This window comes from Panthera uncia, chromosome D1, assembly GCF_023721935.1.
Source record: "Panthera uncia isolate 11264 chromosome D1, Puncia_PCG_1.0, whole genome shotgun sequence".
In the NCBI taxonomy this organism is placed as follows: Eukaryota; Metazoa; Chordata; class Mammalia; order Carnivora; family Felidae; genus Panthera; species Panthera uncia.
The window spans coordinates 55,267,503-55,282,357 of NC_064808.1; the positions used below are offsets into that span (position 1 = coordinate 55,267,503).

The 14,855-nt window shown below is 37.7% G+C and overlaps 1 protein-coding gene across 2 annotated transcripts in view; it reads right to left on the minus strand.

Annotated features, from left to right (window-relative positions):
• PGM2L1 (phosphoglucomutase 2 like 1) overlaps positions 1-14,855 on the minus strand; it is a 49,685-nt gene that overhangs the window by 8,848 nt on the left and 25,982 nt on the right. For both annotated transcript variants that reach the window (XM_049652241.1, XM_049652247.1), the window contains exons 6-12: positions 7,810-8,003; positions 6,781-6,970; positions 6,180-6,277; positions 5,048-5,228; positions 2,233-2,326; positions 1,344-1,473; positions 920-1,109 (exon numbers count right to left, since the gene is read on the minus strand). In XM_049652241.1, coding sequence (XP_049508198.1) covers positions 920-1,109; positions 1,344-1,473; positions 2,233-2,326; positions 5,048-5,228; positions 6,180-6,277; positions 6,781-6,970; positions 7,810-8,003 — 1,077 coding nt within the window. The remainder of the gene's footprint in view (positions 1-919; positions 1,110-1,343; positions 1,474-2,232; positions 2,327-5,047; positions 5,229-6,179; positions 6,278-6,780; positions 6,971-7,809; positions 8,004-14,855) is intronic.

Below are 14,855 nucleotides of genomic sequence, written 5' to 3' on the forward strand. Positions count from 1 at the left end.
TGAGAAAATAGCTTGAGCAAGAAGAGAGAAATTTATAATAAAAATGTATGCATGTAAGAAACTATTAAGTTGTTCTATTTGACTACAGGTATAGGGAACAAGGTCGAAAAGGGAAGTTAGAAATAGAAGGGGGTTAATTGTGAACTTTGAAACAACAGGCTTTTAGACTTTATTTTCAGCATTATGTAGCATCATCACACATTCTCCCTCTCTCCTTCCCTTTCTCTTTTTGTCTAATTCTCTTTCCCATCTCCCCACATGGAGAAAGAGGAGGACAGGATCAGAGGCAGGGAGGCTCTGGGATTACAACTGCTCTGAAGATGGGGCACCTCGGTGGCTCAGTCGGTTAAGCGTCATGACTCAGGTCATGACCTCACGGTTCGTGGGTTTGAGCCCCATGTCAGGCTCTGTGCTGACAGCTCAGAGCCTGGAGTCTGCTTTGGATTCTGTGTGTCTCTCTCTCTCTCTCTGCCCCTTCTTGGCTCACACTCTGTCTCTCTCTCTCAAAAATAAACAGGGGCGCCTGGGTGGCGCAGTCGGTTAAGCGTCCGACTTCAGCCAGGTCACGATCTCGCGGTCCGTGAGTTCGAGCCCCGCGTCAGGCTCTGGGCTGATGGCTCGGAGCCTGGAGCCTGTTTCCGATTCTGTGTCTCCCTCTCTCTCTGCCCCTCCCCCGTTCATGCTCTGTCTCTCTCTGTCCCAAAAATAAATAAAAAACGTTGAAAAAAAAAATTAAAAAAAAAAAATAAACAAACATTAAAAAAACAAAAAAAAAAATTTGAAAAAAAAACTGCTCTGAAGAAAAACAATGGATCCCCTAGTTTCAAGACACTCACAGGCTTGAACTTCCACCATTTCACTATAGTACGAAGTACTACAAATTGTTAAAAAACTTAAAAAAATATATTTGGGTACTTACTGATTTCTTATTAGGCTGGCTGCTGTCATATCCAGTGGTAACATCCCGTATGTGCAATATAGCAAATGTCCCACAAAATTTTGGATATTCTTTTGGAGAATCAAAATTGCGAAGCCTTTCAAATATACTTTTGATGGTAATCGGATCATAACACAAGAAATAGGACGTTTTTGAAATGTGATAACCATATCTGCACAAAAATTTAAAGTGTTAAAATCAGATGTCAGATAACTCTTCAGGAAAGTACATATTAAAGATAAGCCTATTATTGTATTATGTAGAAAGTGGAAGTCTTTAGTTCAGTTTTAGAACTTTTTAAAAAGGATTGGCTATTTTCAAAACCAAATTTAGAAATCTAAAAGGAGAACCAAAAAACTGAGAAATTTAGCAATTGAAACTAAAAATTCATAATAACATAACTTACTTTTCATAAACCTTAATCAGTTGTTGTTTCAATGTTATGTTCATGGTTTCCAGGTAAGCTGCCATCTCAGCAACAACAACGGCTGCACTCACCCCATCTTTGTCCAAAACTGAAGTTCCACACAGAAAACCTGAGAATTAAAACACATTTTTGAAAAAAGGGGAAAACTTAAGCCTATAATAATTTCAATAGTTTTAGTGGTGCCTGGGTGGCTCAGTGGTTAAGCATCCAACTCTTGGTTTCGGCTCAAGTCATGATCTCATGGTTTCATGGGTTCGAGCCCCACATCTGGCTCCACGCTGATGGTATGGAGCCTGCTTGGGATTCTCCCTCTCTCTCTTCCCCTCTGCACTCATGCTGTCCCTCTTTCAAAATAAATAAATAGACTTGAAAAAAATAATTTCCAGGGGCGCCTGGGTGGCTCAGTCGGTTGAGCGTCTGACTTCGGCTCAGGTCATGATCTCACAGTCCGTGAGTTCGAGCCCCGTGTCAGGCTTTGTGCTGACAGCTCAGAGCGTGAAGCCTGCTTTGGATTCTGTGTCTCCCTCTCTCTGCCCCTCCCCCACTCATGCTCTGTCTCACTCTCTCTCAAAAATAAACATTAAAAAAAATTAAAAATACTAATTTCAATAGTTTTATTTCTTCAGAAGAACAAATGAATTTAAGAGCCTAGTAATAGATGATACCCATTGATACTGAAGGTATTTAGGGAATTTTTAAGGGTCTTTTTTTCCCACGATGAAAAATGCAGCCACATATTTCTGAGTTCTCTATGGTTTTTACAACACAAAATGCAAAACCAGAAGACAAAAACTCCTCTCTATAGAATTACTATATTTAAAAAGATGCTCTCATTCAAATTTCAAAGATTTTAATATTTACTACATACCAATTGACTCCTCAAATGCAAAAAGAACTTCTTTTCCATTTTCCAGGAGGTCTTTTATCCTACATCCAATCCATTTAAAACCTGGTAATGTTTCCTGAAATGCACAGAAGGCCACTCTAGTTAAGTGACTCCTCATAAAAATATAGTAAAGCCTATTGCTAAACGCACATAACACTCTCATAGTGATCTTCTGTTACGGTGTTTGGTCCACACAGATTTATAAAGTGGTAAGCATACAGCCAGGAAATGCTTGGATTCACATTGCCACGACTGATAAACTACTATTCATTGAGCACACAAATAGGTGATTTGCACCAAATACAGTCCAGCAGTTGAAAGTGGTGATACAGATAGTCACAAAGTAACATAAATACACACATCTATTATGATCATCCACTATTTATCAAGCACTGTTAATGGGTGCTCTATATCACTGTCTTTTTAAATGCTTACAAAAACTCTGTTGCTGAAATAGAGGCTCAGTAAATTTGCCCAAGATTATGCCGTATATGAGATAGAGCCAGGATTCAATTACACTGCTTCTCAGAAACTGTCTTTTAGGCTGTATTATAAGTACTAATATAAGAGCACCCTACAAAGGGTGTGATTTAGTCCCCCTGAATAATTGAAGGCCATAAAGCTTTTTAATGATGCACTTACAACATTATCACAGCATATGCTTGAACCAAGTGTTCCTTACTATAATACCATGGCCTAAATAAACCCAAGAGAGTTACTGAGCCCTTCTTTGGTAATTAGATTCAAGGACTTTTCATCTGATGAGCTACTGTTCACTTTAAAGACATGAACTGTCTGGGGTGCCTGGGTGGCTCAGTCAGTTGAGCGTCCGACTTCAGCTCAAGTCATGATCTTGTTGTTCCCGAGTTCAAGCCCCACATCGGGCTTTGTGCTGGTGGCTCAGAACCTGGAGCCTGTTTCAGATTCTATGTCTCCCTCTCTCTCTGCCCCTCCCCCATGCATGCTCTGTCTCTCTCTCTCTCTATCAAAAATAAATAAAACATTAAAAAAAAAATAAAGACATGAACTGTTTTATGGGGCGCCTGGGTGGCTCAGTGGGTTAAGCATCCAACTTCAGCTCTGGTCATGAACTCGCGGTTGGTGAGTTTGAGCCCTGCATCAGGCTCTGTGCTGACAGCTCAGAGCCTGGAGCTGCTTCAGATTCTGTGTCTCCCTCTCTGTCTGTTTTTCCCCTGCTTGCACTCTGTTGCTCTCTCTCAAAAATAAATAAAGATTTAAAAAAAAAAAAAAGACGTGAACTGTTTTACAACAGAAAGAGCGTGTGATAGACACTGATTCTAGAGCTGACCATTACTAACTTATGATTCCCAATTCACCTCTCTACTTCCTCAGTGGGAAAAAATAAAAGCCAAAAACCTCTGCTACCTCCTTACATACAACAACACAAGGAAGCAAATTTATAATATTGGTCTCCAGAATCAGGTTCTTTTTTGTGCTCATTGTATGTTGTTTTTGCCATAGATATTAACGAGAATGTTAACATTAATATAATTCAGAATCTCAAGCTTGAATAAATTTTCAATTTCTGCTCTTTTGCTGTTTGTATTTCTTTAAAAGCCTGAGAATGAAAGTTCCATTTCATTAAAACAGGTATAATTTTATTTTATTCAGCCAATTAATGTTAAGACCTGTAGCTTGGCTGTGGCAAAAAAAAAAAAAAAAAAAAAAAAAAAAAAAGCCCCAGAAGTGACATTTACACTGACATTTTGGCAAAGATGGCAGAGGAAAAGCAATTTAATTGGCATCAGTCTCAGAAGCTCTAAAAACTGTCAGCTTAACTGCCTGAGACTCACAGAGGTTACAGATCTGTGCTGAGAGTGAGTCATTATTTGTTTTTTTGGATGGAGAATCATTGGGTCTTCATTTACAATTTGGAAGACTGCTTTAATTTTCTTAAGACTGAACCTGAAGAGCCTAAACAGTGGTCGATGATACCTACAATTTTTTGGAATGGAGTTTATGCTACTGATGAGGTCACTAGGAGCAAGATTTTCTCAGTATGAAAACCAAGTATTGTTGTATGAAATAATAAGCATTAATTCAATTTTTAAAGTACATCTTATCTTAGTTCCAGAAATTCACATACTGGATGAACTTGGCTCAAGGTGTCTGAATTGTCAGAAGATGAGCAAATTTTAACAGAATTAGAAAAAAGGGGGGATTATAAATCAAATCAATAAAAGTCAGTTTTAGTGGGGAGGTGAATTTATTGTATAGAAATTGATTTAGAGGGGCACCTGGGTGGCTCAGTTGGTTAAGCATCCGACCCTTGATTTCAGGTCAGGTCATGATTTCATAGTTTGTGAGTTTGAGCTCTGCATTAGGCTCTGTGCTGATCGCTCAGAGCCTGCTTCGGATTCTCTCTCTCTCCCTCTCTCTCTCTGCCCCTCCCCCAGCTCGTGCTCTCTATCTCAAAATAAATAAACTTGAAAAAATTGTCAGATTAATGCGTTTAAGTAATAGCTCATGTAATTTTAAAAAAGAAATTGATTTAGGGGCGCCTGGGTGGCGCAGTCGGTTAAGCGTCCGACTTCAGCCAGGTCACGATCTCGCGGTCCGTGAGTTCGAGCCCCGCGTCAGGCTCTGGGCTGATGGCTCGGAGCCTGGAGCCTGTTTCCGATTCTGTGTCTCCCTCTCTCTCTGCCCCTCCCCCGTTCATGCTCTGTCTCTCTCTGTCCCAAAAATAAATAAAAAACGTTGAAAAAAAAAATTAAAAAAAAAAAAAAAAAAAGAAATTGATTTAGAAAAGTAGCACACAGATATTATCTTTTCTTACTTCAAAATGAAATCCTTCTTCAAGTGCAATTGCCTTCAAAATTTTGGAAGAGACTGTGGTGGCTAACATATAAACGTTCTTCACATCAGCATTTCTTGATTTATTTTTCTTCCAGCAATCAAACATCCACCACCCAAACAAAGCTGCCAACTCATTCCCTGTGAAAACTTTCCAATGACCACTGGAGAGAGAATGAAAATTCAGTTCAACACTTTTATAACTTCTTATTAAAATTTCTTGACCCTAAGACATACAAACAAATTACCATCCTTCACATAGGAAAATCTAAGAACTATTATATGAGATTTTTGAGAAAACAGTTAGTACCATTTCTACCTCATCAGGGGTGAACTTTGGGTAGAAATGGCAGCAATGTCTGCTGAAAAATTATTACATTATAACTTTTATTCTCTTACTTAATGAGAGAAAAATTTAGACTATGATATCCTGTCTGTGCAAGGACATTTGTCACAACATTATAATGATAAAAATCCACAGCAACCCAAAGGACCAAGATTAGAAAATGATTGTATTCATAAAGCAATCTGTTGGGGTATTACTCCATTTTAAGAATTAATATTTTAAGGGGTTCCTGGGTGGCTCAGTTGGTTAAGCGTTTGACTTTGGCTCAGGTCATGATCTTATGGTTCGTGGCTTGAGGTCCTGCATCGGGCTCTGTGCTGACAGCTCAGAGCCTGGAGGCTGCTCCAGATTCTGTTTCCCTCTCTCTTTGCCCCTCCCCCACTTGTTCTCTCCCTCTCTCTCTCTCTCTCTCTCTCAAAAATAAAAATAAACATTAAAAAATTTAAAGAAAAGAATATTTTAAGCAATATTTAAAGCAATATGAAGAGTGTTCATAGTTCAATATTAAGTGGAAGACAATGAAAATATTAAAATATATATAGTATAATAACAATTTTATAGAAACAATTATAGCATATCTCAAATATCTGAGTAGAAAAAATATAGAAAGGAAATGGCAAAATATCAACCTAAGGGTTATCTTTGGATAGTGGGCTTCTGGGAGATTTATTTTCTTATTGTTATTATTTCCGATGAGCCTGTAAGACTTAAAATCAAAAACTGTTTTTCAAAGTTTTAAGCTTTTAATTAAATAACAGGCTTTACTTACTTCTCCTGAAGTTCTGCTACTGCCAGTCGGTCTGCATCAGGATCTGTGGCTAGCACTACCCGGGCATTTTCTCTCTCTGCCAGTCTCAAAGAAAGTTCCTGAAACAGCCAAATCATTGGATTTTATTAAAGATGTTAAATTCATTTAATTTCTAAATGGAGGGATGATGTTAGTTGATATAAATTTTAGAAGGAATATAAGTTTGGCTAAATTTAAGATAAGCCTAGGGGCTCCTGGGCGGCTCAGTCGGTTAAGTGTCTGACTCTTGATCTTGGCTCAGGTCATGATCTCCTGGTTTGTGAGACTGAGCCCTGCATCAGGCTCTGTGCAGATGGTATAGAGGCTGCTTCGGATTCTCACTCTGCGCCTCCCTCTCTCTCTCAAAATAAAAAAATACACTTAAAAAAAAAAAGCCTAGAAGTAGAAATATCTACTATAGAGATTTCAAATAAAACAGAATATATGGCTCCAATATAATTTAAATTATGTAAAGTAAGATGGTATCTACTTTTGTAAGTAATCATTGAATTGTCAAATGAGTTCTAGCTATTTGATGAAGTTTAACGCACTCATAATAATTTAAATAAAGAAAAAAAAATACCAGCACAGATTCTCCTTCTTCAGGATTTGGGCATTTAACAGTAGAAAAGTCTGGATCAGGATCTTTTTGTTCTGGTACTGGAATAGGAGGCTTAAAACCAAACACTTGAAAAGCCAGCTGCACATAGTCATGTCCGACCCCATGAAAAGATGTATGTACAAATTTCAAGGTGGTCTTTGAATTTAATTCCCTGTAAAGGAAAAGAATTATTCAGTCAATATCACAAAACTTGGTACTTGTGGTATAATTAAAATAAGTTAGAGAAAAAGCTAAAATCTATTTTTTAGGATAAAGCAAATAAACTCAGCAAGCCAGGATGCTTTCTAGCAGTAGTGTTAGCTATTTATGGAATAGTAAGAAAATATGGAAGTAAGGCAAAATCAAATTTTAGAAGAAATTTCCTGATCTCATACAGAGAACACATATATTTAGCTATAATTTTTAATGGCTTTATGAGGAAGCAATTAATATACTATACTATACTATACAATTCTTCTATTAAAATGTACAATTTAATGGCTTTTTACTACGTTCAGTTATTCAAACATTACCATAATCAATTTTAGGACATTCTCATTACCCCAGAAAGAAATTGTGTACCCCAGAGCCACCACCCCCTAAACGCTCCCATTCCTCCCAGCCATAGGCAATCACTAATATACTTTCTGTTTCTGTCTCTACAGATTTGCCTTCTCTGGACATTTCCTATAAATGGAATCATACAGTATGTGGTCCTTTGTGACTGGCTTCTTTCACTTTGCATGTTTTCAAAGTTTATCCATGTTGTGGTATGCATCAATATTTCTTTTTACAGCTGAATGATATTTTGTTGTACGGATATACCATAGTTTATTTATCCATTCATTAGTTGATGGATATTTGGGTTATTTTCACCTTTTAACTATGATGAATAGTGCTATTTAGCTATATTCTTCATATAATCCATAGCCAACACATTTTTATCCCTATGTCTTTCCTTTATTTATCTTATTGTATGGTAATACTATCCTACATTCCCCCCGTAGATACCTGTGAAAACAGATCTTTTTAAGATCTTCCATGTATCTTCTGCAAATGTCCTGCAGAGGATCTCTCTTCAGTGGGCTGGTATCCACTAAATTATCATTCCAGGAACCATTCCAAGGTTCCACACATTCTTCTATACATTTCAGAATTTCTTTGTCATGAGGAGATGTGATCTGGGCACCAGTTTCCCAATAAACCTAGTTGATAGGTAAATACAGCTATAATTACTTGAAATGTAGGCCAGATATTTTTTGCTACAGTAGAGATCTTTGGCTTTATAAAGAACCATACCAAATTAATCAAGTAGAAACTGTCAACAGGGGACTAAAGTAATATGAAAGGATGTTGCTGATAAAGATTCCTCAGGGACTCGTTAATAAAATGATCATGTATTATTTTCTCTTTTAGAAGTATACTTTAATAACAATACAAGTAAAATATAATCAGGGCACCATTATGACAACATATTAATGCATACATATACCATAGTATTCAATCATACTCTTAGATCTATAACTATGTACTACAGATAATCTAAGAAATTATGGGATATCCATGAACTTTGACACTATAAAATTTTAGCATTATAAAGTAGTTCTGTGATAAAGAAGAAATTATCAGCTATAAATTAAAGTAGAATTTATGTCACACCAGATAAAGTCTAGATCAGGAAAGATAACTAACATGTTAATTACTGCATATACATTTCAGTATATGTGTTTTCAGTATTAATCAAAATACATTTCATTAAGCTGTCAGTTTGTCAAGTGGCTTGATCAACAAGAAATTAGGAACAGTTAACAAAAAAGCAAGAAAATGTATTTCTATAATTCATAGGATCTCAAAGTTAGAAGGGACTCTGCTTAGAAAATATCTATACTGACTTCTACCATATATATGACAAGACTACCCTCTTTTGCATCCTGAATGATGAAAAGAAGAATACATTTGAATATAAACTATGTACTAAGCTCTGTGCCAAACAATATGGTAGGCTAGATGAAAATTCTCACAATATAAATACCTTAAAATGTTAGCTAAAGTTGGAAAAACATTATCTAAAATGTATAGCTTAGTTCATAAGAAGAAAAGGGAAAACTCCAGGCAATGGGAAAAAAGGAAAGAATTGAACACCAGATTGATGAGGCTGTGAGCTAATGCTGTGACTGCCTGGGGTTTGGGAACTATTTCCCTGGTTCTTGAGTTGCAACACCCATGTGGAAGGCAGGAAATTTGAGATCTGAGACTCCCCTCCCACCCCTTGTGATCAGTAGAATTACAGTATAGAGGCTCTGCCCACTATTCTAGAAAGGTGATGAGGAAGCATGTCTATTCTTCTGGGTATGAAAACACTTTCAAATCTGAGGTCTAAATTAACACAGAAATTGCTCCCCATCAGCGAAACTCCTGAGGATTCTAAAGAAATTAAAAAAACAATACCAAAAACTAATCTGAGTGATCCTCCCACAGTCCAAGCCATAAAAAAGATTCTATCCATAGCCTATATCCATAGCTTTCAGAAACTCACCATAAAAATTTATAAAACATGACAAAAAGCTCCTGGCCTTTCTCCTTGCCCATTTCTTCTTGCCTTTGTATATGGATGTGATGCCTAGAGTTACAACCATTATATGATGTCCACACTGGTGAGAAAGGCCAAAAAACTGCAGAGATGCCAGGCCCAACAACACTGAGCTACAGAACTCTGCCAGTAGCCACCTACCTTTGGACTTTATGTGTGAAAAATAAACTCCTATCAGCTTAAACCATTTTTGTGGGTTTTCTGAATCTATAGCAGAAAGTATCTGTATTTGATTCAATAACAGAAGAATCCATGCAACAAAGTATACCCAGGAACAAACTTCAAAAGAAATATGAAAAATCTATCAAAAATATTTAAGGGGTGCCTGAGTCAGTTAAGTGTCTGACTCTTGGTTTCAGCTCAGGTCATGATCTCACAGTTTTGTGGGTTCAAGCCTCACACCGGGCTCTGTGCTGACAGCATGGAATCTGCTTGGGACTCTCTCCCTTCCTCCCTTTCAGCCCTTCTCCCACTTGCCCTGTCTCTCTCAAAATAAATAAACAAATTTAAAAAAATATTTAAAATGTTACTAGAGTATATAATAGAAGTCTTGAAAGAACAGAAAGATACATCCTGTTCATGAATAAAGAGACTCAATAAAAATTGTAAAAACATTGAAGCTGCCTAAATTAATCTACAAATGAAATATGATACCAATAAAAATGTCAAAATAATTTTTTCCCAAGTGGAAAAAATATAATACCACGCATGGAAAATATAAATAAAGTCAAAAGGCAAATGATGATATGGGGGAAAATACCTGCAAAACAGATGACCAAGAGCTATTTTTCACATATAAAGAGTTCCCAAAAATCACTAAGAAGAAGAGCAATTACCCAAGAGAAAAATGGACAAAACCTTTAACAGACTTCTCAGGAAATGGAACACAAATATCATGTAAATAAGTGAAAAGATGAGCAACCTCACTCACAGAACAGGTGCAGATTAAACCTAACATTTTCACCTGATTGGTAAAGACCAAAAAGTTTGATAATATGAAAGGTATACATTGTTAGTGAGAGTATCAATTGGTATAACCACCTTGAGTAGAGAATGACAAATTTTCTTTCATATCCCTTTGACTCAAAAATTTCACTTCCATGGCCAAAATGAACAAATCAGGAGACTATAGATGCTGGAGAGGATGTGGAGAAACGGGAACCCTCTTGCACTGTTGGTGGGAATGCAAATTGGTGCAGCCGCTCTGGAAAGCAGTGTGGAGGTTCCTCAGAAAATTAAAAATAGACCTACCCTATGACCCAGCAATAGCACTGCTAGGAATTTATCCAAGGGATACAGGAGTACTGATGCATAGGGGCACTTGTACCCCAATGTTTATAGCAGCACTCTCAACAATAGCCAAATTATGGAAAGAGCCTAAATGTCCATGAACTGATGAATGGATAAAGAAATTGTGGTTTATATACACAATGGAATACTACGTGGCAATGAGAAAAAATGAAATATGGCCTTTTGTAGCAACGTGGATGGAACTGGAGAGTGTGATGCTAAGTGAAATAAGCCATACAGAGAAAGACAGATACCATATGGTTTCACTCTTATGTGGACCCTGAGAAACTTAACAGAAACCCATGGGGGAGGGGAAGGAAAAAAAAAAAAAAAAAAGAGGTTAGAGTGGGAGAGAGCCAAAGCATAAGAGACTGTTAAAAACTGAGAACAAACTGAGGGTTGATGGGGGGTGGGAGGGAGGGTAGGGTGGGGGATGGGTATTGAGGAGGGCACCTTTTGGGATGAGCACTGGGTGTTGTATGGAAACCAATTTGACAGTAAATTTCATATATTAAAAAATAATAATAATAATAAATAAATAAACATTAAAAAAAAAATTTCACTTCCAGAATTTATCCTATAGATCAACAGTGTCATAGAAATATAAAGTCAGCCACAAATGCAAGCCCACTTATGTAATTTTAAATTTTCTAGTAACCACATTAAAAAAGAGAAAAAGGAAGAGGTAAAATTAACTGTAATATGCTTTATATAACCCAATATATCCAAAATATTATCATTTCAACATGTAATCAATATAAAATTAATTAAACATCTTACATTCTTTTTTCCTACTATGCCTTTGAAATCCGGTGTGTATTTTACACTTTCAGTGTATCTTAGTTCATACTAGTTGTATTTTAAATGTTCAAAAGCCATAGGTGGCTAGTGGCTACAATATTGGACAATGCAGCTATAAGATGATAAGAATAAAAGCAATTGGGGCACTGGGGTGGCTCAGTTGGTTGAGGGCCCAATTTCAGCTGAGGGCATGATCTCATGGTTCATGGGTTCGATCTCTGCATTGGGCTCTGCACTAACAGTGTGGAGCCTGCTTGGGGTTCTCTGTCTCCCTCTGTCTCTGTTCGCCCCCGTTCGTGCTCTCTCTCTCTAATACATAAACATTAAAAAAAAAAAAAAAAAAAAAAAAAAAAAAAAAAAAAAAAAAAAAAAGAATAGATGCAACAGCTAACATTTATTGAGCATTTATTGGAGCCAGACACTATACTAGGCATTTTGCATGCAGTATCTCCTTTAATCATCACTCTTACCCTATGACATTGGTTCTATTATTCCCCCTAGTTTGCAGATGGGGAAACTAAAGCACAGAGAAAAGAACTTGCCTGGGGTCACAAAGCTTCTGAGTGGCAGAGGCAGGTTTTAAACCCAACCCATAGTCTTAACCCCTATCCTAAATAGATCTACCCTATGACCCAGCAATAGCACTGCTAGGAATTTACCCAAGGGATACAGGAGTGCTGATGCACAGGGGCACTTGTACCCCAATGTTTATAGCAGCACTTTCAACAATAGCCAAATTATGGAAAGAGTCTAAATGTTCATCAACTGATGAACGGATAAAGAAGTTGTGGTTTATATACACAATGGAATACTACTTGGCAATGAGAAAGAATGAAATATGGCCTTTTGTAGCAACGTGGACGGAACTGGAGAGTGTTATGCTAAGTGAAATAAGTCATACAGAGCAAGACAGATACCATATGTTTTCACTCTTCCTGAGAAACTTAACAGAAGACCATGGGGGAGGGGAAGGAAAAAAAAAGTTAGAGAGGGAGGGAGGCAAACCATAAGAGACTCTTAAAAACTGAGAACAAACTGAGGGTTGATGGGGGGTGGGGAGGGAGGGAAAGTGGGTGATTGGCATTGAGGAGGGCACCTGTTGGGATGAGCACTGGGTGTTGTATGGAAACCAATTTGACAATAAATTTCGTATTAAAAAAACCCAACTATTCTATACTGACTATGCAAATCTACTTAAACATATGAACAGGGGTGCCTGGGTGGCTTAGTCGGTTAAGCGGCCGACTTCGGCCCAGGTCATGATCTCGCAGCCCGTGAGTTCGAGCCCCGCGTCGGGCTCTGTGCTGACAGCTCAGAGCCTGGAGCCTGTTTCGGATTCTGTGTCTCCCTCTCTCTGACCCTCCCCCGTTCATGCTTTGTCTCTGTCTCAAAAATAAATAAACGCTAAAAAAAATAAAAAAAAAAACCAAAAAACAAAAAACATATGAACAAAGACATATGTAGAACATTCTTTGTAGCACTGTTTATGAGTAGCAGAAGATCAGAAACAAATGAAATGTTCCTCAACAGAGGACTGGTCAAATAAACCAGGACTCGTTTATATAGATTTTTAAAGAGGAATGAGGCAGACCTATCTACCTATCAATTGATCAACTGAAAGAATGATCTCTAAGACTGTTTCATGCTGTTGTGTGAAAAACAGCAAGGTGTAGAACACTATATAGTACTCTCCCATTTATGGAAAAAAATGTGGGAGTGACACTCTCCCATTTATGGAAAAAAACGTGGGAGTGACAAATACATATATAATTATACATGCATAGACAATCTCTGGGAGGAAACAAAACCAGAAACAATATTTGCTTCTGAATAGAGGTACTGGGGGAAAGAAATGGGAGAGGTACTTTTGGCTGTTTAACTTTTTACACTGTTTAACTTTTATCCTTTTTATATCGTGCTTATATTTTAAGGAAAAAAATCTTTGAGGCTCTACTATGTGACAAATACGTTCACCAGGAATGACTACTATAACAGGTGAAGTCCTTCCACCCCTGAGCTTATATTGGGGAAGGGGATTGGGGAAGGTCAAACAAGTCAATAAAGAAGCAATTCATCCTAAAGAAAGCAGATAATCAGAGACAGTGATAAGTTCTGCAAAGGAAATAAACAAGATGATGAGACAGTCACTGAGGGAAGTCACTTCAGATAAGATGGCTTGGGAAGGTCTCTTCAAGGAAATAACATCTGGGCAGGAATCTGAAGGATGAAAATAAGCAAATCTGCAAGATTAAGGAAGAGCAATCCAAGCAGAGGAAAAAATAATTACAAAGGCTCAGAGGTGGGAAAGGCTTTGGTATACTGGAGGACCAAAGGAACAGAAAGAAACAGTAGTGTGAGTGGAATGTAGTGAACACAGGAGAGGAATGAATGAAATGAGGTTGAAGAGGTAGGCAGGAGACAGAGTCCTGGAAACCCCAAGGTAAGGAGTGTGGATTTTATTTGAAGAGTGAGAAGCCACTGGAGAATTTTAAGAAGGAAAGTAACATGACCTTTTCATATTAAAAAAAAATCATCTGCTTGCTTGGTGGAAAATGGATTTCAGGGAGAACAACGGGACCAGAACGAGACCAGATAGGATGCCATGGCTCTGACATAAGATAAAAGTGCTTGACGACGGTGGAGGTAGAAGTGAGCAGAGCAAATATATTCAACATACATTTTATTTTATTGTATTTTATTATTATTTTTTAAAGTGTGTTTATTTATTTTTTACTTATTTAGAGAGAGTGGCGGATGGGTAGAGAGATAGGGAGAGAGAGAATCCCAAGCAGGCTCCATGCTCAGCTCGGAGCAGACCCCTTCCTGACTGTGAGATCACAACCAGAGCCAAAACCAAGAGTCGGACGCTCAACCAACTGAGCCACCCAGGCATCCCTCAACATACATTTTAAATGTAGAATCTGTAGAGTCTTTTAGTGGGTTAAATGTTAGGAGTGAAGGAAAAGGAATAATCAAGAATAATTTTGGGGGGCGCTGGTTGGCCACCTGGGTGGGGGGTAGGATCAGCTCCATGCTAAGTGTGGAGCCTGGTTGGGATTCCCTCCTCTCTCAGCCCTTCTCCTGCTCATGAGCACATGGCATGCACTCTCTCTCTCTCTCAGTAAATAAATAAATAAATAAATAAATAAATAAATAAACAAAAATTATTTTTGGTCTTTGTTTGGGTGGCTGATAATGTCAATTTACAGAGGTGGGGAAGATTCAGGGAGGAACAAATTTGGGTGTGCATGTGACAGGTTGTGGGGGAATTAAGACCTCTATTTGAGAGACACTAATTCTGAAATGTCTATCAGACATCCCAATGGATATCAGGTAGACAGCTGGATTTAGAAATCTGATCTGATGCTCAGAGGAG